The sequence below is a fragment of the Lates calcarifer genome, linkage group LG6, assembly GCF_001640805.2.
Source record: "Lates calcarifer isolate ASB-BC8 linkage group LG6, TLL_Latcal_v3, whole genome shotgun sequence".
NCBI classification, from domain to species: domain Eukaryota; kingdom Metazoa; phylum Chordata; class Actinopteri; family Centropomidae; genus Lates; species Lates calcarifer.
The window spans coordinates 15,707,573-15,734,378 of NC_066838.1; the positions used below are offsets into that span (position 1 = coordinate 15,707,573).

General features: G+C 42.7%; 4 protein-coding genes across 4 annotated transcripts in view; 2 read left to right on the forward strand and 2 right to left on the reverse strand.

The window, feature by feature from the left end:
* Nucleotides 1–12,091, forward strand: part of LOC108877923 (potassium voltage-gated channel subfamily D member 3-like) — an 89,981-nt gene extending 77,890 nt beyond the window's left edge. The window contains 5 exon segments of the mRNA XM_018668173.2: nt 4,302–4,403; nt 7,466–7,498; nt 7,636–7,728; nt 8,991–9,250; nt 10,656–12,091. Coding sequence (XP_018523689.1) covers nt 4,302–4,403; nt 7,466–7,498; nt 7,636–7,728; nt 8,991–9,250; nt 10,656–10,830 — 663 coding nt within the window. The 3' untranslated portion in view covers nt 10,831–12,091.
* Nucleotides 12,092–12,190: 99 nt separating this feature from the next.
* LOC108877925 (5-hydroxytryptamine receptor 1) lies at nt 12,191–16,178 on the reverse strand. Its single transcript, XM_018668175.2, has 2 exons — nt 14,785–16,178; nt 12,191–14,269 (listed from the first exon to the last, which is right to left on the reverse strand). Exons 1-2 carry the CDS (start codon nt 15,829–15,831, stop codon nt 14,114–14,116), a joined length of 1,203 nt encoding a protein of 400 aa, XP_018523691.1. The 5' UTR covers nt 15,832–16,178; the 3' UTR covers nt 12,191–14,113.
* A 146-nt stretch (nt 16,179–16,324) lies between these two features.
* On the reverse strand, nt 16,325–22,805 carry ddx20 (DEAD (Asp-Glu-Ala-Asp) box polypeptide 20). The gene is made up of 11 exons (XM_018668172.2): nt 22,544–22,805; nt 21,874–21,968; nt 21,038–21,206; nt 20,822–20,936; nt 20,501–20,643; nt 19,846–19,984; nt 19,665–19,723; nt 19,052–19,134; nt 18,775–18,880; nt 17,792–17,893; nt 16,325–17,640 (listed from the first exon to the last, which is right to left on the reverse strand). The coding sequence occupies exons 1-11, from the start codon at nt 22,737–22,739 to the stop codon at nt 16,472–16,474; spliced, it is 2,376 nt and encodes a 791-aa protein (XP_018523688.1). The 5' UTR covers nt 22,740–22,805; the 3' UTR covers nt 16,325–16,471.
* Nucleotides 22,738–25,895, forward strand: parapinopsina (parapinopsin a). The gene is made up of 6 exons (XM_051071285.1): nt 22,738–22,842; nt 23,396–23,950; nt 24,500–24,590; nt 24,666–24,903; nt 24,998–25,240; nt 25,333–25,895. The coding sequence occupies exons 2-6, from the start codon at nt 23,620–23,622 to the stop codon at nt 25,471–25,473; spliced, it is 1,044 nt and encodes a 347-aa protein (XP_050927242.1). The 5' UTR covers nt 22,738–22,842; nt 23,396–23,619; the 3' UTR covers nt 25,474–25,895.
* Nucleotides 25,896–26,806: the final 911 nt, after the last annotated feature.

A 26,806-nucleotide genomic window follows, 5' to 3' on the forward strand; every position in this document is an offset into this window, starting at 1 on the left:
GCCTTGGCTTTTTCCCACTTTGGCTGGAAATCTGTCTCCGGTTGGACCAGTTGTTGTCCTCAAACTTAGTGAATAGTAAAATTACTGTCTGTTGCGGTTCGTGAGCATTACACTGGCTTGGGGCTGACATGGAAGAAACAAAACAAAACCAAAACAAGACCCCTTCTCTTCCTCCCTCCCTCTCCTCTCTCTCGCTCCCTTTGCTCGAAATCATCTCTCTATTGTTTTTTTATCCTTCCCTCAGAAGGTTGAAGTCAAAAGGTGGAGATGACTTTTGGCTGAGAGTGTTTTCCCCTTCTAGATAATCAATAAAGTCGTCTGCACATTGCAAGAAGACGGACCAAAAAGAGAGATGGAGGAATGTTGACGGGGGACTTCACTGAGTTGTTCTGTGAATTATGTCTTCAGTAAAATAAAACAGCCTAAATATCTGTATAAGAGCAGTTTGCAGAGTAGAGCCGTACGTTTCTCTATAAAGAGGAGGTAATACAGGCTTAGCAAAGGTATTTTGTCTCTGAGTGGTGTTAGTCTGAGGTTAAGCTGTCTTTGCTACAGAGGCAGATATCTGTAGGCCAGAGGTGTCAGAGGACTTGATTTCCTCAGAATCAATTCTTGCCGTCGCTCAGAGTTTCCTGCCTTCTCTGACTCCCTGATGGATTTTCTTAGAGTCAAGTTTTCCCACAATTCTCTCCTCCTTTTTCTCTTTTACTCTCAGGCGCTCCTCTTGTTTGTGTCACTGTCTCTCTCTCGCTCTCTCTAAGCTTGTGTGTGTGTGTGTGTGTGTGTGAGAGAGAGAGAGAGAGAGAGAGAGTGTGTGTGTGTGTTATCATAAAGCAACATACCTCAGAGGAAGTAACGGACTTATTTCCTCATGGCAGAAATGTCAGCATGTATAAAAGCAACTCTTAAGATGAGTGGCAGCTGCAAAACAAAATGAGACTCTTCCACGGCTATTTGTGTGTGTGTGTGTGTGTGTGTGTGTGTGTGTATGTGTATATGGGAGTGTGCTTTCTCATCAGATGGTCTCCTCTTTCACTTGTATGGTTCCAAGGCAGGCCGGAGGCAGAACCTAATCTGGTCTCATAGCTCGATTGCTCCACTTTTTCACTCAGCCAAATCCTATATAGGCAGTCTAGCAAAGCTGTAACTCACAAGGTGCCATGAATTTTTTAACTTTTACTTTCAAGTTAAAAAAATGAACTTCTAACAAAACTTACTGGCAATGCTCAGCGCAATGTGGCATGGGAGCTAAGTGGATATGTAGCTATTTTTTTCTTTCTTTTTTTCTTTTTTTAATCATTTGAGGATATGCCAGTTTAGATCCCTCAGCTGGCAGCACATGGTGTTAAAATGAAGCATTTGTGCTGGCTTGCATCCTATAGCTATAATCTTTAAAGTGTGATTGATCCTAAATGGTGGCCTCAATGCCAGGAAGAAAGGAAACAAAGAGGGAAAAAAGGTGTTTGGATCAGAAAACATCTGGACTGTTTCAAGTAGTGATATTGAGCAGGGGGGGTTACATTATTTTTGGCTATTTTTTTTCCTCCATTGTTATTGTGCTTTAAAAGAACTGAAGTTTTTTAGGGGTTTCATTTTGGTGCACACTCTCTTTGCATTAATTTCTCTGAACACCATGAATTGTCTGTCTGCATAAATGGAGTACTCGTTTTCATACATCAGATGGCTTCATTTAAAACCATATTTTCATAGAGCAGTAAGGTCAGCGTTTGATCATAGGCAGACAGCTGATCTGTAAGACAGCAGTTGCCTGCTACACAACACAAGAACCACAGACTTTGATCAGCAACCCACATTAGCTTTCCTGCTAAAGTCTCTTCTTCTTATCTAACTCACAAACATGAACACACGTCTTGTCCTGTACTTGAGCTTGAGTAGAAAAGTCTCCCTAAAGACCTTTTTTTTTTCTTCCTTTTAATAATAAAACCTGTTAACAATACATTTAGAAACACATTCAGATTATCTTTGATAACAGAAAGTGATGTCTAAATGTGATTTCACTCGACTTTAGGAATAGAGTAACATATGTATGGGACAGAATTTACTTTTCTTCATGTATTGATTAAATTCTCACTTGATTACCAAGGGGATATTAGGTTTAAAAATAATCACCAGGGTCCTAATATTTTAATGTATATTACTTTGGAGCTACTGCAAACAAATTTAAACTATGTTTATTTAAGTTACAACCACCATGCTTAATCATCTGATTTATGACTGCTTTCTGTGAACCTAAAGTATATTCTATGTGAGATTACAATCATCAGTAATAGAAATGAGCACTTTAATTTTCACTCTGCACTGTGTGTGTATGTGTGTGAGTGTTCATGCCATTTACCTTTCCACATGGTATTCTATGTATGTGTAGGTGTTAATGAAAACCCTGTGTCCACGGTTTCCTTGCACTCCTCTGCGCTCTCAATGATGCTTCAGCAGCAATTCAGGCTCAATCTGTCGTGCGGTGGCTCTGCCTGAAAGCACAGATGGGCCTAAGACACAAGCGCAAGGGTCCCAAAGGCCCCGGGAATCTATCAGAGAATTGCAGAAGTAGATTCAATCTAGCGGGACATGTTCTTAACATCCCCTCCATTACCTCAGCGCTGCCTGGCAACCGTCGCCACAGTCACGGGCTCCTGTTTGCACAGTGACCCCCAGAGAGATGATCCCATTGGCTGAGCACGATGCCAGAACATAAAGAAGGGTTATCCCAAAGGCCTGTGGGAATGCTGTGCCAGCACTAATGTACATGTAGATCTTGGAGTGTGAGGGCACAAAGAGAGCTAGGAAAACTTGTCAAGGAGAACAGGAGAGAGGGTGACGGAGCCAAAAAGATAAAGGAGAAGAGAAGTAAACAATTTTGAAATGAGTTGGGTTCGTGCTATAGATGCCACAGTATAGATTGGCCACTGTGTGTGTGTGCATGTGTGTGTGTGCTAACATACACTCCTGTTTATCTCCCCTGCCTCCTCCCTTTTAGATTACTAAATCACAGCATGAGCTACCTGCAGGTCAACAAACATAACCATGTTTTAAATGAAACTCAAGTAAGGGGAATTACCATACATTACCATACCCTCACTGAGTATGTATATGTATGGAAATTCAGCCATGAAGATGAGGCCTGCATGCGGTAGCACACATGGAGATATGCAAACACACAAGCGCACACTCAATTAACCCCCCAGCAGTGCACGGGCCTCCTGCTAAACGAGCTCTCTGTCTGCTCATCATTTACACAGCTCACATTATCCCTCTACCAATTTCCCTTCAATGAATCCGTCATTCTATTTTTAAAATGCAGAAAGCGAAGCAACAGAAACACACACACACTCACGCACACTTTGTAGCTGCACCGAGCCTGACACCCAGCTCTTGACTTTGACGGGAAAATGGCGGGCCTTTGAGAAGTGAGTGACTCAGATTACGCTATCCTGTAAAAGCAGTTGTTCTGGTGACTGAGAGATTTATTGAGACCTACATTTTCACGCAGGATTGTGTACACAAACTTACGTGCACTCAGGACATGTTTCCATGCGCGTTCGGTAGCAGCAGGAGAGCAAAGACGGGTTGTAGTAGAATCCTTCCACTGTGTCAAAGCTACTGATGTAAAAAGGCTAAATTCCAAGAACCAGGTTGTTTTTCTGTTCTTCCCCGCATTCCTCCTCTTGTTCATCTCGGTTGCTGACTGCCTCGCAGGAGAGACTTGACAGAATGAGAGAAAGAGAGGGAGAGAGAGGAAAAGAGACTGGACTGTGCATTAACCATGCTGTACAGGTTTGATGACTAAAGATGCATTTAAGCCGACACTAACATAGTGGCTCAGGGGTAAAGATGTAGAACATTATGAGCCTGGACACCTCCTTGATTTATTTTGCTAAATAAAACCGCTAACACAGCAGCCCAAAAAAACAGCCCAAACAAATTGAATTCAGCATTTTAAATACAGAATGACACTTAGCTGCTTAGTTCATATAGGATTTACCTGCTCTACCCCTAGCTGCCTGATTTTCAACCCAATGAATGCCTTATAGTGTAGCCATCATAAATCATTCATAAGCATCACAGGAGATCAGAGTGAATTTATCACAGGAGATGAGAGTGAATGCTTTAGTAGCACATGTTTGGTTTGATCTATAAGATCACGACTAAAGCAACAAGCATGTGAAAGTGCTGTAGCTCAGACCAGTGGGATGTGTCAGGATGATACCCAGTCATTCTGACATATGGTGTGGTATATAGGCACTGACTAACAGGTGGTTTCTACGGTCTCTTGCTCTTTTCAGAAAGCCCGCTTGGCCAGGATACGAATATCCAAGACAGGAAGCTCCAGTGCCTTCCTCCACAGCAAGCGCAACGGCCTGTTCAACGAAGCTCTAGAGCTCACGGTAAGAAAACCCCCGGAACCACACAGAGACCACATGTGCTTCACTGGTGTCCCATCGTGGTTTTCCACAGGACTTACCCCAACCACATGTGACACACTTAACATTTGTAGCTTTTTTTTTTTCTTAAATGACGACACAGGAGGCCCGTCCTCTGCATCTTCTTGGAAAGATGGTTCTGAGGATTTTCAGAGCAATAACCTAAGTCGCTGGATGCAGGGCCTCGCTTGTCCGCCCTTTAATTATCAATTCTTAGAATACACCCAGCATCGCAACAGAGCAGCTAACTGTGATCTCATTCAATAAGCTGCATTTCTAATGTGAGCATCTCTGAGCCCAGCTGCCCATCTGAGGAACAGGCTCCAGGCAATGTAGCAGCAAATGTAAACACAACTCAAGGATGTTCCATGCTTCACCAAAATGTTGTGGTTCACAAGCACTATAGTGGCCTGGGGCTGACAGAGCGCAAAAACAAAAACAAGTGCTTCTTCCTCTCTCTCCCTCTCCCTCTCCCTCTCCCTCTTTGTGCATCTTCCTCTCTCTCTCTCCCTTTTCAGTAGCAGTGGTTAGGACAGAATCAGAATGGCACCAGTCCTTATACTCAATATATGGTTGAATAATAATAATAGTAATAATAATGCATAAAGTCATATCGATATTACCTTAGGAGACAATATACTGCAAAGGCTGCAGTGTAGATTTAATACAGTTTAAGTGCTTATTTTTCCATTTATCTTAAATGCCACCAAAGTGTCACAAGTAAATCTCATCTGCACAGTAAATATTGAGAGATAAAGTTGCTTTATTGAATGTTTTTTTACGATTTAAGATAATTCCTTGACAAAGCAGTGCTAAAAGAGACTCTTGACTTTGACAAAAGTTTACAAAAGTTCTATATAAACGCATTTCTTTTTGCAGTTTGTTTTATAAATGACACAGGAAAAGATACACGTTTTGTTAATGTTTGTGGAGTGCAATGCAGTTAAATTAAATAATAATGTTTGAGCAAGCATGGCACTAACTCATCATCACAATCATACTTATCTGTCACTGAAAACACAATAAGAGAACTTTTCCATATTGTGCAGCCACAGCTCAAAAGTAATTAAGTGCAACGTTATCAGTATTTCAAGCCTTTTTCTACTTCTCAGTATGGATACAGTCATTTAAATTCATGAGCAGTCATCTGTGCTGTCTGCTCAGATAAATGTAGCTTTCACTTTTCCTTTTGTTTATTCTGTTTTGTTTTTTGCGTCACATTAATTAGTCAGTTTGGACTTAAGAAATAGCAACAGTTAATCTCTCTGTATCAGCAGTGACACTTGATATCCATTGTCAACAGATAACAGTGCATAAGCTCATATATGAGGATATATGTCAGCTCAATAAAATGCTAATTGTTGTCCAACTTAAGTATAGTTTTAAGGCAGCTATTTACTAACAACATGTACAGCACCATGCAGAGCGACACAGTGTGTTTTGTCATTCAGCAGATCAAGCTGTTTCCACTCTCTACAGTATGGTGGCCACCTGGGTGGTGAGCCATAGCCGCCTCCAGACAGACTGCTGATATGGGCTTTCAGTCGCATGTATAGAGAAAGACTGAAATGAGACTGAACTCAGCCCAAACACCTGTGTTTTACTGCTGCGTTAGGTACAGATAAGCAGCACAAAACACAGGTGAGCCGTGTCGGCGAGGACAAACCCCGAGTCATCAGCGCAGGAATGTACCCCCTCAGCAAAAGAAGCTTCTGCTTACAACACCAGCCACCCGCTTAACAAACAGAAATTGCTACTACAAATCTTCCGAACATGGCATTTTACTTGCCTTTCGGCGGTGCTGTGGAGCGTGCAGGATCAGGGCCGTATTTTTTGGCTTTGTTTTTTTTTTGTTTTTTTGGTTGGGTTTTTTTTATAAACAGCTCAACTACAGATTCTGCTGGGAAAGACTGATGCAACCTATTGAAAGTCTGTATATGTGAAACTCTGCTGTACTTCTGACAACAACGATTATGGCATATTGCAATATACAGAGGAGACATCTTCCCAGGCTCAAGCTAAGGCTGTTGTGACCAATATTTATGACAATAATGCAAAGTAATCTGTGTTTTCTGTGCACTAGCGCTTCTAAAAACCCTACTTAGATGTTAGCTGTATAGGGATATTAAATTTCAAATCCTGTTTGCATAATATCCTTTGAGATATTAATTTTTTAAAAAGCATCTCTTTCAACTATTACCTGAGAAACAGTGTTTTTAAAGCTGGCAGATTAACAGAATGTTAAAAGCCCTATAATATTATATTAAGGTTTGTGTTTCTGAATATGACCTTTCTTGTCTGCACAGAGGAAGTGTTTTCTACAAGCTTTTACCCTTCCTCAAGGCCTTTCAGTAAAATGATTTATCTGACTAATAAAACAGTAAACATGGACTGAAAAATACCATCAAATGAATTGCTGAGTATTAACAATCAGCTTTTGTTTTAGTGACTGGCTGTTGTTTTTTTTTTGTTTGTTTGTTTTGTTTTGTTGTTGTTGTTGTTGTTGTTGTTGTTGTTTTTACTTTCTTAGGGGATCCACAACACTGCATAATCTACTTATTCTCTGACTCACCTTACCAGTGCACAGAAATGAGTTTGGTATCCCACCCGCCACAGAACTAGAAATAGCACCCACGTGTTCACACACAGATACACACACAAATAAACGTGTAAACAGGCCACGACATAGAAAATAAGGAATATGGAAAACAAGTCATTAACGAGTCGCCTGTAGCCAGCCTTTGCAATAACAGGGATGGAGGCGAAATGTCACGATGGAATTTATATGAATTGTATGTATACTGTATATCCATTAGGGGTGAGTTGTGCTAGAAGTCTCCCCTCCAGCACAGATCAATGCACTGGCTCCACTGATGTTAGCAGACATGCCTCTCAGGGTAAGAATAGTAATGTTCCCTGTGTCTGACTGGCATGACTGCGGCCCTGACGGCTGTCTGTTCTCAACTATGAACACCAGTAAAAACTCTACCTGTCTGTTTTCCTTTTGTCTCCTTCTCCAACTGAAGCAACTCCCATACAAGATGAACCTTTCAGATCAGGTACTGAGTCAGCAGCCGGCCGCACACCTCCCATATCTAATTAGTGTCTTCCTATAAGAAAATGTAGCATTGCACTCATTTATTGTGTGTGTATATTTGTTTGTTTATGTGTGTGTGTGTGTGTGTGTGTGTTACAGAGTTCCACTGAGGAGGAGCAGCGGTTAACTAAGTCTACGTCTCTTTTAGAGAGCCAGCACCACCACCTGCTGCACTGTCTGGAGAAAACCACTGTGAGTACACACACACACATACACACACACACACACAGAGATTTGTTTTTCAGATTTTGAAATACTAATGTAATATCAGTATAAACTCCCAAACTGTGCAGTCGTCCATACACTTCTCGCTGGCTGAAGCTCATTAGATAAAAGTAACTGACAGCCAGACATAGTGTGTATAGATCTACAGTATCTGTATGTGCATGGGCAAGTGCAGCTCACTGTAGCGTGATGTCCGGTACACTGCATTTCCCTTATGACACACGCTCATCGGCCTGTATGTGATACAGATGCACTGACTATTTCAGCCTGGCACAGCTCAGTGCATGGCAAATGAAAGAATCTGACATGCACTGGCGCACATGCACACACCCAAACTCTCATTCCTCACCCTACAAGAAGTCAAGTATGAATGTAAGTTAAATCCGGGCAACTGAAATAAGCTGTAAACACAACACTGACATATTATCACCTTCACAGTTAATACTTAACATGGTAGCAAGCAGTCGCCAGTTTAGACATTCAGCAGAGGAGCAACTTTAATTCATTCATTCGTTGTGTTTTTGTCCACCCGGTTTGAATTTAAGCCCGATATTCACTCTTCTTTTAGCTTTGTTTTGCTTTCCACCAACTCCTGAGGGAATCATCTGGCACATTAGTTGATAAATGCTCCACTATATTCACCAGCTAGTCTCTAACTTTATCTGACTGCTGTTTGGAGTTGGGCAGGTGGAGTACAGTGCGTGTTTGTAGTGTTTTAGCTGAAAAACGGCTGCCTGCCACGGCCCAAAACACTGATGGAAGCAGTGAGAGTGAACCAAAACAGTAAGCTGAAAGACACCATAGAGCTCTGTAGAGCTGATGGGACATTCAGATTTGGGTGGTGAATTGGGTTCATCACCACAGGTGATCTCTTTCACGTACAAGTAATCATGTTATCCATTTTTAATATCCAATATTGATTATAGCTGCTTTAAGGAACAGGCTATGGGAAGAAATTGATTCCGAGCTAAGCTCCAACGCACTAAAAACATGTTTCCAGTGTGTGCATGCATACACACACAGACACACACCTATATAAAAAATAATCACACATTCTTAGAGGAGTTATTGAGCCAGGCGATGAAGCAGAAAATGACAGACTATATCGAGCTATACACAGTACATAGTCATAAATATAAATGTTGTAAATGTCACATCTTTTTTATGACTCTCTCTCTCTCTTTCTTTTTCCCCTTTGCCGGCCTCGTTCTCTTTGTCTTTGCGTGCAGAACCACGAGTTTGTGGATGAGCAGTATTACCAGCAGAGCTACCTGGAGGCGGGGCTACAAAATTACCCATCTCGAAGCCCCTCCCTCTCCAGCCAAGACGGCGTGACGGGCACGTGCTGCACCCGCCGAAGCAAGAAGCACCACACCCCTTTACCGAACGCCAGTGCCCCAGCCCACATGCAGCCTTTGACGCACACGCACACACACCAACAAGGTTTGCAGGAGCTCAGCACCATCCACATCCAGCCCCTCAGCACCAGGTAAGATCAGGATTCCCAACGGATAAGAGACAGGGCAAAAAGACTCCAATATCCTCCAATTTGTGAGCTGTGTTATTTCTGAAATCAGCTTAAAGGAAAAATACTCTCTTGGTTACTCTTACACTGCTATAAGTAATTAGATTGTGATGTGCAGTGATTCCTAGGAGTTACTCTTTGACAGAGACTTGCAGTCAAGTTTTCTTGTGTTCTCATTTTCCCTTGTAAAGATATTGTAGAATCTGAATGAGATATTTGACAAATCACAGTGAGTGTTTTTTCTCTGATTTGCTCAGTAGAATTTGTGAAGAAAACATCCACTGAAAATCACATTTTTCTGTGGCCTTTCATAGTCTCTACTGCAGTGCAACATCTTAGCAAGTTCCTTCTAACCAGATAGAACTAATGGCTACTGGCTAGCATTAAAGGCTCTCTACCATCAGACACAATTATCCTAATTAGCCACCATGTAACTAATGACAATTGACAACGAGCTGCTAATTTACTGTCAGATTGGCCCCACATTAACACATCAGTTCACTTATTTTTAGTTGTCTATGAATCTGTGGAGGGGTATTTTGTTCTGAGTGAGACATTTTTAACCGTTATGTATCCAGGATTTGTCATAAGCAGGTTACAAATTGAAAATAAAGTGGAATAAAGTGATTTTTGACAACTAGCAGCCAGTAAGAAACTTGCAGAAAAACAGCCATAACTCTGTCCATTATCAGCTTTTCAAGTGCTCATAGTGAACCCCAAAGGACACAGAGCAACATGATCATCCCACTGGAGTTGCTTTTTTGGCCATCTGTCAAATGTATGCCGGATATTTATGCACCTTTCGTTGTTGGTTTGCTTCACAAACTCCAGAGGAAAACATGTTTATTTTGAGAGGCACTCAAGTTTCTTCTCCAGCCACTGTTTACTCTGACTCTCTGTTTGCTAGAAAAGGCGGCGTACCATTTCATGAGCAGCTGAAAGCTGAGCAGAGATGCTCGGTGGGTTTGGCACCACAAGCATCCCATTACTGTTACACTGCATCAGTTGATTTTATGCTTATGTCAAAAACATAGTCTAGTGGAGCTTTAGAAAACCCACACGTGAAACCTTGGGGATTTTGGGTAAGTCATGTTGATCCATCCACGCTAAGTGATTTAATTTAAACACAGGATTTTCCGGGGTTTGTTCACTTTGAAAGGGGTCTAAGGGATCAACTGTCTTGATTAAGGGCACCTCAAAGGAAGTCGTTGAGGGAGAGAGGATGGTTTCTCATTCACTTTTCCTGAGCCACAATTGTCATGAGTTACGCACTGTCAATCACAAACCTATCTCCCAAGTTTCCAGTAAAATATATCACATTATGTAGGACCACCCTAACCTTTGATTTTCCTTCCTCCCTTTCCTACAGCCGCTCCAGTCTGAACATGCGCGTAGATGAACCAGCACCCCTGAACTGCCAGAGCAGCCAGATCACCACAGCAATCATCAGCATCCCCACGCCGCCGGTGACGACCCCTGAGGGCGATGCTCATCTGCCAGCAGGCCCCACCCACCAGAACGTTGTGAAGGTGTCGGCACTGTGAAGACTAGAGTGCGGATGCGTCACACACAGAAGGACAGATAAAGACTCATCGAGACAGACTGAGGGACAGAGGAGGACTGGGAATGATGGAGGAGAAAGCATTCGGTGTCCAAGTCTAGCCGCGGTGGAGCCTGCCCTCTGCTGGTCATGTACTGTAAAGACATGGACTCCCTGTAAAGACAGAGGATGGCTTTTAGATACAGTAAATTTGTGTTAGTGGTCGGCATGCATGTGTGCGCGTATGTGAGTGTGTGTGGGCGAAAGAGTGGGGAAATATGTGTAGGGAGTCATTTTAGATGAGGAGGCGAGTGAGAGTGCGCCTCCAGAGTATCGGGAGATGAGTTCCCTGAGCAAGTCATGTGTCACTGTGCACAAAGCACCTTTTTATGATTTTCGCTTCAGTTTGACTCTTACAGTCTGATTTTTTTTAGCAGGAAATATAAGGGAAAAGGAAGAAAACTCTAAGGGAAAGAAAAAAAACACATAATCAAAACCTTTTTCTCCCATTGATTTAACCCTGCCCTTTTTGTTTTATGTCATTTTGGTCCATTTACCTGTTGATAGATAAATATGCCACCATTCCTTTTCGAGGTCCAATATTATTCCACTCGAGTGAAACATTCTTTAAAAGATGAAATATGGTAGGTGTGTTTGTGATGGCGTTACCAATGAGTTTCATATTTGTGAATGAGTGTATGTGACCTTTTGCTAGATAGAGGATTTGTGACGTTTTGGATAGGAGGTATGTGCCTGTGTGTGTGTGTGTGTGTGTGTGTGTGTGTGTGTGTGTGTGTGTGTGTATGTGTGTGTGTGTGTGTGTGTGCGTGCAAATGTGTTTGTCTCAGTTGATTGAAAACTTGTGTTTCAATTCTTCTGGAAGTCTCTATGGCTATGGTATATTTGACTAGCTGCCACTCTGAAGGGTTCATTGCACATATTTCTGTCTGAAATTCTCAGCTACCAAGTCTTTTACACACAATATGTGCCTGTTTTGCTGGAGTAAAAAGAGATTTATTTGTTTTTTATAGTTTCTCCCCCTCTGTTCTTTCCCCTTTCGGCTCTCACAGCCCGACGGACCTCAAATTCTCTTCAATTCTCTAACAAAGAAACCAAAAAAAACAAAAAACAAAAAAACACAAAAAAACATTTTGATTCAAACCACCACAATTAAAAGCACAAGGCATCTGCTGAGAATTTCCGACACAAATCTGCCCTGAGCCCGGGTTCTTTGTGAATATTGTTAATAGAATATTTTGTAATATTTGACCATCGTTTGGCAGAACCAGTGAAGCTGTCCTCTCGTTCTCTCTCTCTCTCCCTCACTCTGTCTTTCTCTGCATTTCTTTCTCTCTCTCTCTTTCTCTCTCTCTCTCTTTCGTTGTTGTCCTGTTGTATCCCTACCTCCTGTGTGAACAACAGTATGCTTTCAGTAGTCTTTATAGCTGTCAACGTTTTTTCTCTCCCCCTCACCCCTCCCCCAGACTCAGCGGGCATTTTTCAAAGTTGTTGAGTATGTGTACTCTATGTGGTTAGGAAACTTGGTGTATGTACTTTTTGTCCTCCTTGGTGTTTCAAAGGATTTTATTTATTTTATCTTCTGGAGAACTTAAAGCAGGGAAGAGTCTGTTGTAACGGTGACCACAGAGACACGGAGGACACTGGACGAGCCATCCACAGATCTCTGTCACCAAAACAAAAAAAAAAAAAAACACAAACAAAAAAAAAAAACGTGCTATTCTGTCTGTTCTCTCGACTCACAGATCCACCCTGTAACTTTAATATTACCCATCATCAAATCCCATCAAAGTTGACCTTTGTAACTATGGACAGTGACCTTTTAGCTCTGCTAACCTAGCCAATGCCTCTTCGTTGGCCTTTTTCATCTTGAATGTCATTCTGAGTCCAACAGCTCCACAGACAGTTAGACCTGCCTTTATTTAGGTGGATGACACCACTGGTGGGAGTACCCACTACGCACCCACTTCTGCTCCACATAGATGAAATACAAGGTTGAACAAGAGCACACAGATAGGGCTAGATATAAACCACTATATCAGCAAACTGTCCATATCAGCCAAGAGCATATTCCAAAAGCAATACTGCAATTGGTCTAATATTATGTCTGCCCATATGTAGCTTTTATTTCCTGTAGAAGTAGACTGTATTTAAAACAACCGTCAAACTAGCAGCAAAATGTATCATGGTCTTTTTTTTAAAAAAAAGTATTTAATTACCTTAAGATGGAGATATCTGAAAAGCTTAACCAGTTTTACACATGCATTTGTACTAAGACTTACAGTTAACGCATATCATCATCATATCAGCCCATACGGGTGGAAATATATAGCATATTGGTACCATATCAGTGCATCACTACACAAGACCCCTAAGGTCCCTTAGACTCCTCTGTTGTTCTTTCATTCTCTCTGATTCCCAGGTTAGTGTCAACCCGAAGAAAGCCAAAAATATTCTTGGAACAGGGTGTGTTTTACCTCTGATATTCCTAGTAGTGACCTAGTGCTACTGCTGGTAATTTAGTACTGTACACAGTGACAACAGCTGCCTAGATCCAGTGTTAGTGTTTAGTTATAACTGTGCAAAGAAGAAGAAAAGGAAAAAAAGAAGACAAGCACAGACAGGCAGAGATTTTTCAGTGTAATTTTTTAAAAAGGGGGTTAAAGACATTGACTTCATATTCACAGCATCAAGTCCGACATTTAGAATCTATGGGAAACTACAACAAGGATAATGACATAGGTAATGGCAGAAGTGAGGTTCCCTGTATCGTTTTTGTTGCTAGGACAGTGATTAAACGTGATTTATTTTCTGCTTCCCTGTTTCCAGACAGGTTGTTTTTGTGTCAGCTGCACTTTTAAAAATGACACAGTTTGAATTATTATGTAAGCATATTTCCGCTCAAAGTGTCAAAAAGGATTGCATTTTTATTCACAAACAACAAAAACAGAGGTCTGTGATTGTGTTTGTCTCTCTTTCTCTGTTATGTACTCTTCTTTGATTGTCTTTTTTCTGGGCTCAAGTCGATTTTCTTCTCACTCTTTGCTTTGCCCTCCTATGCCACCTGTCGTTGTTGAGACTACTGCTGTGCGTATCTTGTCAGGTGTTGGATATTATGTATGACCTTGTCTTGTGTCCCGACTGTGAAACGCCTGATAAAACATCTATATCTGCCACAAATACAAAAATCTGTGGGCTCTCTTCTTCACCTGCCTCTAAATCACTCTGGCTGTGTAAAACACAAGGTGCAATCCCTGTGACCCAAAACTTCAGGTTCTCAGTTTTAGTGGACATCCCGGGATGGAGGAGAGGATCTTGCTGAGCTCGGAGCGAAACTGCCTGGTGACTAAAGTGTAGATGAGAGGATCCACTGCAGCCTGCATGCAGGTCAGAACCATGGCTGATGTTTCCAGCTCCATCAGCAACTGTGGGAAACACAGCAGAGCTCAGGATGGTTGTGAGGACACAGAATACAGTCCCATTTTTTTTTTCTGCACAACAGCTACAGTATGAGATAGGGCTCTGACTGATTTCCAGATGTGCTTGTTTTGTTAAACCAATGGTCCTAAACCAAGAGAGGCAACTTGCAATTATAAACAATGGAGAGAGCAGCAAATCTTTTTAATTTTCTCTTGATAAAGAACTTAATTACTGTTGATTTATCAATTTATCATGGTCGCCACTAAAATGCATTACTGCAATTTGCACTGAGTGAGCATGGTAATAGAGGAAAAATAATACATCAAATTTTTAGTTTGTGTTAAGATAGTTCAGTTCTTGACTCTTGCTTCTTGATGCTGCGAATTTGTTGTGTTTTTTGAAAGCTCTCTCTATTTTGCACATTACTTTTGGAGAGCAAGTGTTAGAAACCCAGCATATTATTATGTATGTATTGCAATATTGTGTAAACAGAAACAAAAAAGAAAACTGCCACACTCACTCTGTCCGTGTCCTGCCAAGAGATGACATTCACTAGCAAAATAACCACCATGGGCACCCAGAAAAGCGTGAAGGCAATGATTATGTACCCAAAGCGCTGAGCCACTTTCCCCTCCATCTGTTTCTTCCCCCTCTCTCTGGCTCCAGGTGTCAGGAGGCACACTGCCCCGACTATCTCCGGAGGTCTCGCCGGGGCGCCTCCCCCTGCGGACGCGCCCGCGCAGGGAGCACCGGCCTCGGCCACCAGGAGCACCGTCCGGCGGGGAGGCAGCGGGCTGACGGAGCCCACGGGGGGCAAAGACTTGATAGAGCCTTGCTGAGCCGTCCAGCCCCAAACGTGCTCCGACACCGTGGGCCTCAGCTGGATTCCCCGGTGAAACACTTTCTTTCGGTGCTGCCTCACAACTTTGAATATCCGCACGTAGTGGATAACGATCAAAGTCAGAGACAGCCCCCACACCGGCACCAGCACGTAGGGTCCAAATGGATCCGAATAGTGAACCCGCTCCTCGCCGCGCCCCCCTGTGTGCGGACGACAGAGCATGTAAAAAAGCGCTTTCTTGGAAAGAGTCAAAGAGATTACAGCCAGGACGAGGCCGCTTGCCCAGATGGACGGGATCCAGAAACGGGCCCTCGCTTTCCTCCTCTCGGTTTGAAAGGGGAAAGCGATGGCTTGGAAGCGCTCCACGCTGATGCTGACCAGCGTGAGCAGCTGGACGCAGCTGCACAGGGTGTAGGTGAACTGCTGCAGGGTGCACACGGGCACCGACACCTGGCCGTCCTTCCCGTAGCGGAGGAAAGAGAAGAGCAGCAGCGGCGTGTCCACGGAGCACTTGAGGAGGTCGCTGGCGGCTAAGCTGACCAGCAGCGCGTTGTTGCAGGTCTGCAGGCTTTTGGTTCTGAAAACAACCCAACACACCCACAGGTTCCCGGGTGAACCCAAGACTAATGTCAGGGTCAGGACTGTGCAGTTGAATATGAGGAATATAGCTTCCATGTGAGTCTCATAGTGCAGGATTGTCTCGTTGCGGAGAGTGGAAATATCCATCTTCCTCCTGTCCTCTCATTCAGCTTTTAAATATTAACTATCCCTTATTCACAGACCCTAACAAGCCCATCTCTTTAGTTATAGCCCACATCAGTGTTTGCAGCTCAGAGTAAGCACAAGAGAACATCCACCTCTGCTACATAATGATGATTTAAACTGGTGTCATAAATGCTGCAGATGGTAAAAAATGAGCTGAAGTGGGCCTCTGGTTTAAATTAATTCAAGGGCGTTTTGCCTTTGTGCACTGATTGGGTGAATGGTAGGTAGCCAGTTGATTAGCCTGTAATCAGGAGCATGTGGAGTTGTCTGACCTTGCTGTACCCCTGCTCAAGAGGTCACATACAGTAAATTGCACATTTTGGACCTCCACCTCTTCATCTTGCTCTATAAACATCAGGTTAGATTAATGACTGGTGATGTGCATACTCTAAAGAATTCCCCACCTTATTGCTGTGCTCATGTGTAGAGCCATAAAAGAAAAAGGGCTTTGAAATACATGCTCCCCACTGGTGATTTATTAGAAAAGTCATTTGTGACACACAAGTATGTGGTATTTGTTGAAATATACACACTCAAAGACATTTAAGTGCAGTGTGTTAGACCAGAAGTGCAAAAACTGATCAACAGTAAAGACAAGTCTTTAGTTTTTAAGGAGTTCTTCCATGTAGACGGCGTTCATTCGATAAGCCGCCATCCAGTTGTGAGCTACGCTGTAGTAGCTTTGGTAGCCTTGCTCTTGAAAAGGAGCCATGGAGGCGTAGTAATCGTTCCAGGCTCTATAGCAGGCTCTCCAGTAAGTCTCAGCACCCCACTCATCACCGGCGTCTTCATCATCATCACCATCTTGTTCACCTTCGTCCCTGTCCCTCATTTGCTCTCTGTTCATCTTCTCCGAGAGCTTTTTGTTCCGTTTCCCAATCTCTCCTTTCGCCTTTCTTGATTCATGTCTGCCAGTCTGCGCCGAAGCAGCCTGATTGGTTACTCTTTTTGAACTGATGCTTGGCACAGATTTGTAGTTCTCAGGCACCTGGTGATGTACTTTGGGTGCAGAAGAAGTATAAGCTTTGGGACTTGATTTTGGTTTGGCTACAGTTAGTGTATTTCTAGCATCAGTCTGAGGTTGCGTCACCACTCTGTGTTCACCTCCTCTAGTGTGATCTGAGCTTCCCAGTGTCTCATTATCTGGCTGGCTCTCCTCCATGTCTGACTCGGAGCCCGAAGAACCAGAAACTGACCTTGTGGGTGAAAAGTTAGATTTCCATTGTCCTCTATTTTGTGTTAAACTTTGAGCTCCTTCATCATTAAGTGTGAAAGACACTCTGTGCCCATTCTGGTCACTGGAGCAGTCTTCCTCCCGACCTCTGAACTCCCTGATGACCTCCACTGATCTCCCCAACCCCGTGGTAATGAAGCTCTGGAAGTCCCGCTCAGCTTCCTCAAAGGTCATAAACCTCGACCTGCAACTCTTGTACGAGCTGAGAGGAGGGATCTTCGGTAATGCGTCTTGCATCTGTTTTCGGCTCTGGACCTCCTGAGTAGGACTAACAGGAGAGACTTTTCTAGCAGCTTGGTCATTGTGTGCTCCTCTCTTGGGTGTTGGATGGGTCTTCTCTGGCTTTGTTGGTCCCTTATGCTCTACAGCTTGGTCTGTGATGGAGGCGGTAGCAGCAGCAGCAGCAGGCATGTCAGCCTTGGCACGCCTCTTCTTCTCTGTCCTGGAGATGAACTGGGACAAGGAGACCGGAGTGGCAGCCTCAGTGCAGACATCCCAGTCGCACGGCTCGTCCATCAGCCCAGGCTCTATGGCGGCTAAAAGGACAGATGACACATGAGACTGGGACTGCTTTCCCACCTTAACATTAAATTAAAAAGATGTTTTAAAGAGAAGAAATCAGCAAAGAGAAAAGAGTCACATGTGCTGCATTTAAAAACACCACAAAGAAATGTGGACAGGACTTACACGGCAACGCGGACAAACTCAGGCCACACTTTTGAGCAATGGCCATCATCTTGTTTTCCTCCTCACCATGGCAACAGTATGTCACAGCCAGCCCCTGAGTGCCTACAAACAAAATGTAATCTTGATGAGAACCCATTCACATAACAGGAAGGGATAAATGAGGGTGTGAGAGTTGTGTATCCAGGGATGGCAGGTGCACGCACACACACAGACAAGACAGTGTGTGTGCAAGCTAAAATTGAATTACCTTCTGTTTTCCAGACAATACACAAGTTAAGTCAAGGTAATTATAATTAAACGCACATGATTAGGAACCTATTGACCTCGTGAGGTGGGTCAAACCTGCTAATACTTCAGAGACTGAAGCTAATCTTCAAAAATGGTGTTTAACACAGTCAGAGAGAGAGAAGGCAGCTGGTCAAGCAAATCAAGTCTAATTCAGAGCAACACAACAGATGAAATAAATTGATTTTATACAAATATTATACCCTCAGGAGAGAAGGTGATTTTTGCTCAGACTGCAACACCGAACTGGCTTTGTCTGTTGATATATGATTGCTCTTTTTAAAACTTAGTAATGTTAAGAAATTCTGAAAATGAAAAAAATATGCTACCTTTAAAACATAGCTACTGAATTAGGATGCAGAAAAATGAGGCATTTTCTCTTTTCTCATTAACTGTAAATAAGTAATAATTACCCTGAAGCTAGTTTAGTTTGGGTTCTGGGACAAGTTAGTGGGCGTAAAGTGCGAACAACATGTCTCCCCCAAATCATGATCCAAACAGAGGACACACACTGCAATAATGATGCAACTTCTCCACAGACAGGCCGACCCCACCACCCCCACCCTCGCCCAGTGTCATCAGCCACCTGGGCTGTCTGACCGGGCGATGCAAAAAGGTGAAAATGCTGAATTATCAAAACAACACTGCTTGTGGTTGCCTCTGATTTCTGCCATAAACAAACAGGGCTGGGGACTAACCGAAGCGCCCGGCCCGTCCGATTCTGTGCATGTAGGTTTCCCAGTCCTGCGGTACATCCAGGTTTATCACCAAGTTGACTTTGTCTGCATCTATGCCTCTGGAAGTCTTGACAGCAAGAGAGGGAGAGAGAGAAAATAATCAGGATTAAAGCACAGAAGCTGATCAACCCGAGCCTCAAAGCTGAGTATAACACTTGGAAGAGATACATAATGACAAGAATTCAAGTGACAGGTGACATATGGAGAAGCAGTGCGATCAAAGATGTGTGTGTCTCACCAGGTCAGTGGAGATGAGCACCCTGCACTGGTACTGCTTCAGTTTGGACATCGCCTCCAGTCTCTGGTCCTGACTCAGACCACCTATGTACAGGTCATCACACACAGTCACACTGAATTACATCAACTGAAATCAACTCTGCTAAGACAGCCAACAATGAAAAACCTGCGTTTGTTCTCTCTTTCACAAAAGAGCGAACACTTAGTCAATCAATGGTAAAATAATCAGCAAATCAAAATGAAGTATTTTGATAAATAATTTTTTTTTCTCTTCAGGAAAAATGCTAAACATTCTCTGGTTCCAGTTTCTGAATTGTGAGTTTACTGATTTTTCTTCTTATGTGATAATAAACAGGATATGTTAAGGGTTTGCATTTTCAGACAGACAAAACAAGTAATTTGATAAAATTACTTTGGGCTTCAGGAAACTGTGATGAACATTTTTTCTGTTTTTTTTTCCCCCAAAAATGAATCAAGAAAATAATTTTCAGACCACTCAATAATGAAAATAATGGTGAGTTGCAGCCCTACCCAATTTATGGCAATCTCTTCATATAAATAAATCATTATATTACACTGCATATAAATATAACAGTTTTTAAAGCCTGCCTCACCTGAGATACAAACAGCAGGTAAGCCTTTGGAGGACAGGATATCTGCCAGGTGCTGAGCCCTGTGGGAGCAAATCCACCATCATCTCAATAAACAGTTTCTTCGAGACACATCAGCAGTTTTAGGGTCTATAAATCAACAGTGCTTATGAAAAGGAAGGCATGCAGTAATATAATGTATTACCTTGTGTGTAGGTTGGAAAACACTAGGGCCTGGTTGAATGGGATTTTACTGAACAGCTCCAATAAGTGCTGCACCTTCTCCTCAAAAACCTTGTGAGGTAACGGATGGGACTGCACCAGCTTGTAATACTGCTTCAGACCTGGCAGGGGGCGCACAAGGGCAACATACATGGGAAACTACTACATAAAGTGTAAGTGATTAGTTCAAGTATAACTATAACTGAGTATAAACAGACATCTATGAATATCCTAATCTCAGAGGAGACCATTTTTCACTATTCACCTTGTACACAATTAAGAAAGAAATTAAACTCAATGTAAACACAAGTCCTAAATTAGATTCTGTCAAAGAGATGAATGTTTTCAGTGTAGGCCTTATGTCACTCAATGCTTGCCGTCAGATACCTCACACCCTCAGGAAGAAATGACGGTTTGTGCCAGAAAATAAAGCCTGAAATCATGTCACATTACAAACTTTATCATCCTGTCACGAGGAGTCCCAGTTAGCCAGGATAGAAGTTAATTGTTGATACTATACAGTTTACATATGTAAACTAGATGTAACTGATATAAACTCAACCTTTTAATTTGATTTTTCTCCTCAGCCATTTGTGGTCATGATAGTAGCACACCTGACCATGAAGAAAGACAATTACCTTTGAGGCCCATGTCACTGGGATTGAGTCTAACAAAGGTGGGCTCCCTCATGTAGCGGGTAAGGTGCTGCGCAAGGGATTCTGGGTAGGTGGCAGAGAGTGCGAGCATCTGCTTATTCACAGGCAGAGAGGAGAAGATCCAGCTAGGGGAGAGGAGTGACAAGCAGGGGAGATTGGAGAATTTCAGCATGTGTGAGTTTGTAAATGTGCACATATGTATCATACAGTATTTCATTTATAGGAGGCCTCAGTCTGAGCACTCTGGTTATATAGCAACCTGCACTTGCTATGTATGATTAGAGATGGTTATGTCCATCTTACTTTATCTGCTCCTGGAAGCTGCCTTCTTCCAGCAGCTTGTCTGCCTCATCCAGAACAAACAGTCTGATGCTGGCCGTGGACAACATGCCCAGCTCAATAAGCTGCTTGATACGACCTGTGAGCATAACCGGGAACATGGTTACAAAACACTAATAACAGCATGATGGTTACATAAACAGGTTATGCCTCTTGATTAATACTCTGCTGGCCTCTTACCAGGCGAGCCCACAGCTACATGGCATTTCTTCAGGTGGGGTTTGTCCTGACTCACGGACCTGCCCCCGATAAAAACGTGGCACTCCAGGCCCTCCATGGCACAGCCGATGGCCATCACTACTGAGTGGATCTGCACTGCTATCTCACGCGTAGGAGCCAACACAAGAACCTACAGGAGGGAAAAAAGTGAGATGTCAACAACCACTTACATTTGATTGGGAGCAGATTAAAGACAGACAGGTGCTGGGTGGTTCCCAGTAAGACCCCACAGCTAATAAGATTACAGTGCACTAGAATGCAGCCAACTCATCAACTAGACCAGACGTACAGCTCCTTTATCAATAATTGTCTTTTTTCATTTATACTTTTGACACTGAGCAGCTTAAACTCATCAGATTAAGGCCCCAAAAAACCAAGGTGATTACTCATTACTCATGACCATCTGTTGTTGGTGAAAATGAGCTGAGAAGTAAACAACAAATTAAAACTTTTGTTTCTCCCCTAAGGCCTTTCTCGTTAATAATATTTGAAGGTACAGGCAGATAATTACCTAAAAATAAAAGTGCAATCATCAGTGAGATTAAAATAATGGGAAATATACATTTCTCTTTATTATACAAACATTCATATTTGTACATCCGTGTATGTAAAAAAGTGGGATAGTTAAAAACAGAACAGCAATTGTAGGCCCTAACTCATACTCAAGGTAAACCTCCACTCATCCATCCCTACCTCCTGAAGGAATGCACACCTTAATATTTGCATTTGAACATCTACAAGGGTAAAGATACATTTCTAAATATTCCACTAATCCACTGTGGTGTAAATCCACTTACCTGAGTTGCCGGATTCTCCAGGACCAGAGAGTCCAGGGCGATGGTGCAGAACACGCACGTCTTACCCGTGCCAGACTTGGCCTGTACGATCAAATCTGAAAACAGCAGATGAACAGTGTTGTGCCACACAGTTAAAAAAAATCGTGATAACGCTTTGGACTTTCACAGTTAATTAAACTTGATTAGGTGCAATATTAATGCGTCCAGTCCAAAGTGCCTAATCTGCTGCATCCTATCCACAGTTTAACTACCTGACCAATGACAGATGTTTACTTCAAGTACGCCATGGTTAACTGTGCTCTCTGCTTCACAGCTGCAGGTGATATAGGTTAACTACATGGCAATAAGTCATTTTATCTGGTTGTGAACATATAGGTATTTTCCAGATATTGTTCATTTGAAGAAGGGAGTTATTATTTAGAAACGTGGTGACTAACCCCAGCCCCAAAATTAACTAAATGTAGTAAAAGGCTATCAGACAAGTCAAACAGAAATAAAACTGTGATAATATATATATTTATACTGTTACATTTTAATTCAGGATTTGATATCACTGCGTAACGACAAACTCCTGACGGTATCTGTCGTTTTGTCTTTCTTTTTATCCAGGATTTTTCTGTCTAACATTGTTTCTGAGTAAGTTTCTACGTTTTTCTGGGAGTGAACCCACCGAGTCCGCAGCGGCCCAGCGGGATGGCCTTGAGCTGGATCGGGGAGGGTTTCTGAAAGCCTGCGGCGGACAGTCCGTCCAACACGGGCTGAGACAGCAGGAGGGAGCAGAAGTCGACCCCCTCCGACAAAAGCACATCATCGGTCCGCTTTCGCGTTTCTATGTCGTGGGCTGCTTTCCTCATGGAGGACGCCATGTTGGCTGGACTGTTTACCGCCGGTGAGCAGCCGGTTAGAAGAGAAGAGCCTCGGAGCTGCAGCAGACCCTCGCCTTTACCGCCCTCCGGTGGCCGGGAGGAGGTATTAATCTGTCAGTATTTTTCTGAGCTGTGATTACAATTAGATGGAAAGATTGAAATAGGCCAGCTTCCTTATGCTGGAGCCAAAGAAGATCACCAGAGGATTAACAAGCCCACTTCTCCTACACAACAGATTCACTCACCCTGTTCTGTTTGTTTGGCTGACATATGTAAGCCAATCTGCGGGCATGGCTTGTGTAAGCTGTAATGCATAGAATTAATGTGAAGCCTCAACATGCTGACTAATTCATTGTATACAAAATGTGTCATGTTAACAAGCTGTGATGCTCCTTCTGTGTCTTTAACTAGCAGACGTGCATTTAATTCTGGTCGTAAACCCCACATTGTGTTACTGAATCCCTGCTTCATTACTCAGGGGCAGCTGTAAACCCAGCAATCATGGAAAGTGCAGTCTTACAGGATATTAAACAGAATTATTGTCTCCACAATCCGGATCTTCGGATTTGGTTTTCAAGAATTAAATGTCGTGATCTAGAGCCTCTTTTCTCTTACTGGGCTTATTAAGAGTGATCCATCTCCATCTTGTCTTTCAGGCTGCAGCAGAGCAACAGACATGCAGCATCTGTAGAGAAGCAGGCCTGCTGGTTATCACTTGTTTTATATCTTTGTAAAGCTGCTGTTTTGACCTGTGGACATTTTGGACCTGAGTTGGATTTTTTAAAACTGTTGATGGACCCTTGACACTTTATTTTCCTACCAGGAAGCAGTTTGGGGCATCACTTCCATCAGTCCCTCACCTAATCTACACCAAGCTAAAATGGAGCCTGTCGCCCTCAAAGGAAACTCCTCATCATCTCACAGCTCAGTCAACGCAGAGCTCCTGTCTCGGACCGGCTACACAACATTGGCCGTTATCATGGGTGTGTTTTCTGCGGCGGGGATCATCCTTAATGTCCTGGTGATTATGGTGACAGTGAGGCACAGACAGCTAAGGCAGCCGCTCAGCTACGCCCTGGTTAACCTGGCCGTATGTGACCTGGGCTGTGCTTTGTTGGGAGGTGTGCCTACCACAGTGACCAGTGCCATGGGATACTTCAGCCTGGGACGTGTGGGCTGTGTGTTAGAGGGCTTTGCAGTTTCCTTTTTTGGTGAGCCAAGACAAAGCCAGTCTGCAGTTTAGTATAATTTAATTTGCACAGTGGTGGAAGCAGTACTCAAAACCTTTGCTTAAGTAAAAGTAACAATGTTCTCATACTCCATTTGTAAAGTAAAACTAAAGGTACACTCAAAATCCTGAAGTATTATCAACGAAGTGCACTTAAAGTATCACAAGTACTAATTTTGCAGGAAAATGGCCTTTAAAACTTTGTATTATTCCATCAGACTTTTCTCATCTTTTTTTTTAACCTCCGACAGTTATTTAAATCAAATTATTTGAGAAGTTTCAAGGTGAAATCGATCATTGCTAACAACTAATTGATATCTGAAAGCAAACACTATGTTTTTTGTAAAGGGTCATAAGCCAAAAAGGTCAGAAAGCACTGGTTTAATATTTAACAATGCACTGTACTAGTAACTACAGCTGTCTAAAATGTGGCAGAGTAGAAGTATTAAATGGCATAAAATGGAAATATTCAGTAACAGGATGTTTTAACAAATATTGATTTAGTCTTTAATTCCTCTCTCTTCTCTTCCAGGTATAGCAAGTCTGTGTACAATAGGAGTCATTTCTGTTGAACGCTACATAGTGGTGTGTTATCCCATGGGCGCTGTCTTGTTCCAGACCAGGTATTAACCATCCAGATCTCACTTGGCTGCGTCACACAGAGTACAAAACTTAAGGATGTGTTGTCCCTCCCTCAGACATGCAGTTGCTGGAGTGGTGCTGTCCTGGGTGTGGTCATTTGTGTGGAACACTCCACCTCTGTTTGGTTGGGGAAGTTATGAGCTGGAGGGGGTGAAGACTTCCTGTGCCCCTAACTGGTATAACCGGGATCCTGGGAACATGTCCTACATCATCATATACTTCTTCCTCTGCTTTGCTGTGCCCTTCTCCATCATCATGGCGTCCTACTCACGACTCTTGTGGACCCTTCGTCAGGTGAACAATGGACATAGGCTGGAATACAGTATATTATTATTGACTGTATCGATATCATTAAAAAGTCTTTTTGCTTGTATCTTGATGTTCCTAGGTGACCAAACTGCAAGTATCTGAGGCCTGCAGCACAAATCGTGTGGAGGTGCAGGTGGCACGTATGGTCGTGGTGATGGTGTTGGCCTTCCTCATCACCTGGCTGCCATATGCTGCCATGGCCCTTGCTGTCATCATAGACTCCAGTCTATATATTGACCCCGTTATTGCTACCATACCTGTTTATTTGGCAAAAAGCAGCACTGTCTACAACCCCATCATATATGTTTTTATGAACAGACAGGTAATCCTTCCTCATGCACATTTTAATTCACAAATACAAGCAAAGTAGAGGGAAGAAAATTAACTCTGGCATGTGTTTGTGTGTGTTTACAGTTTCGAGGATATGCTGTTCCTACTGTCTTGTGCGGATGGAACCCGTGGGCTTCAGACCCACAAATGTCTGAGGGTGAGACCACTGTTGCCACTCTCAGCAAGAGCCAAAGAGTCTCACCTAAACAATCTTTAAAAGAATAAAAGTGTGTATTAATGCCCATGGCCTCGTGTCTGAGGCAGCCCAAAATCATATGAACTACTTTAGACCAGTAGCCAGTCTTCTCTGCACTTCACCACAAGGAAAGATTAATTTTACACTTAAAAATATCAATCTGAGACTGATTTGGACACCAGAAACGGTGGATGCTATAAATTCTGCACGACAACATTTCACAAAACACAACAATACTTCACACACACAAAACACAAATTTTACAAAACACTAAAATAGGTGTGTTTGAGATCGACTTCGGCTGACTTTGCCTGACTTGATGGTCGACCTGAACTGCTGGTGACTGCTGGGGTGGATAAGAAGACTGCAGTGAAGTCAGTGAGTCAGTGTGACTGAGCTCACAACAATGGCTGATCTCATGATGTTTGCCTTTTACCAGCTGTTCACACAACCCAACCTGCACAGCTGTTCTGTGTTTTTTTTTTTTTTTGATTAAATATTATATATTAAATATTATTAATATGATTCTCCTCAATATGTCAGACTGTTTTGTAAACTTAACACACTATTTACTCAACCAAAGACATGATGTAACACATTCTGAGGTCAAATGGGTGATGGCTTCCAAGTGTGCAGGTTCTCATATTCTACTGGTTTGTGCTTCATGTTTGCAGAAATAGATGTCAGCCATCAGATCAAATGGCTCAGGCTATTAGGGCCTGCTTGGTGATACTGAGATCGCAGGTTTGATTCTCGTAAGGCTCGATGAAGTAAAAGTCAGCAACCATCTGAATAAATAACTCGGGCTGATAAACACCTGTGTTGTAGTTTAGAGATTACAGGTTCCATTCTTGCTAAGGGCAATAAATTTGGAAACCAACACCACATGAAAACAGTCAAAAGCTTGAAAATATATAAAACGATTGTTTAGTTGATTAGACCAAGTCGATAAGCGCCAGCTTGGTAAAGTGGAGACTGCGAGTTCAATACTTACCTGCGACTGTAGGCATCCAAAAACTGGTGGCACACTGAGAGAAACGGACACCATAAAGTGCAAATCTTATAATGACTTGTCAAACTGCAGCGTCTGGTACAAGTTTTATTTAACCCAGTATGGTCGAAACTTTAAAACTGTTTCATCCTTTCGGTTTTTTTCTAATAATGTATTGTATTGTGTATATTTCCTTCCATTGCTGTCCCTGTCACACCTATCCTGCCATTTCTTCATCATTTCTTTTTTAATCATTGCCTTAGTTTCATCTTTCATCATATACCGAGAGGTATATTCGTAAAATCCCTCAACTTTGTTGATTTTTTGGCTATTTTGTCAGCCCCCTCATTTCTTTTGATGCCTGAGCAATC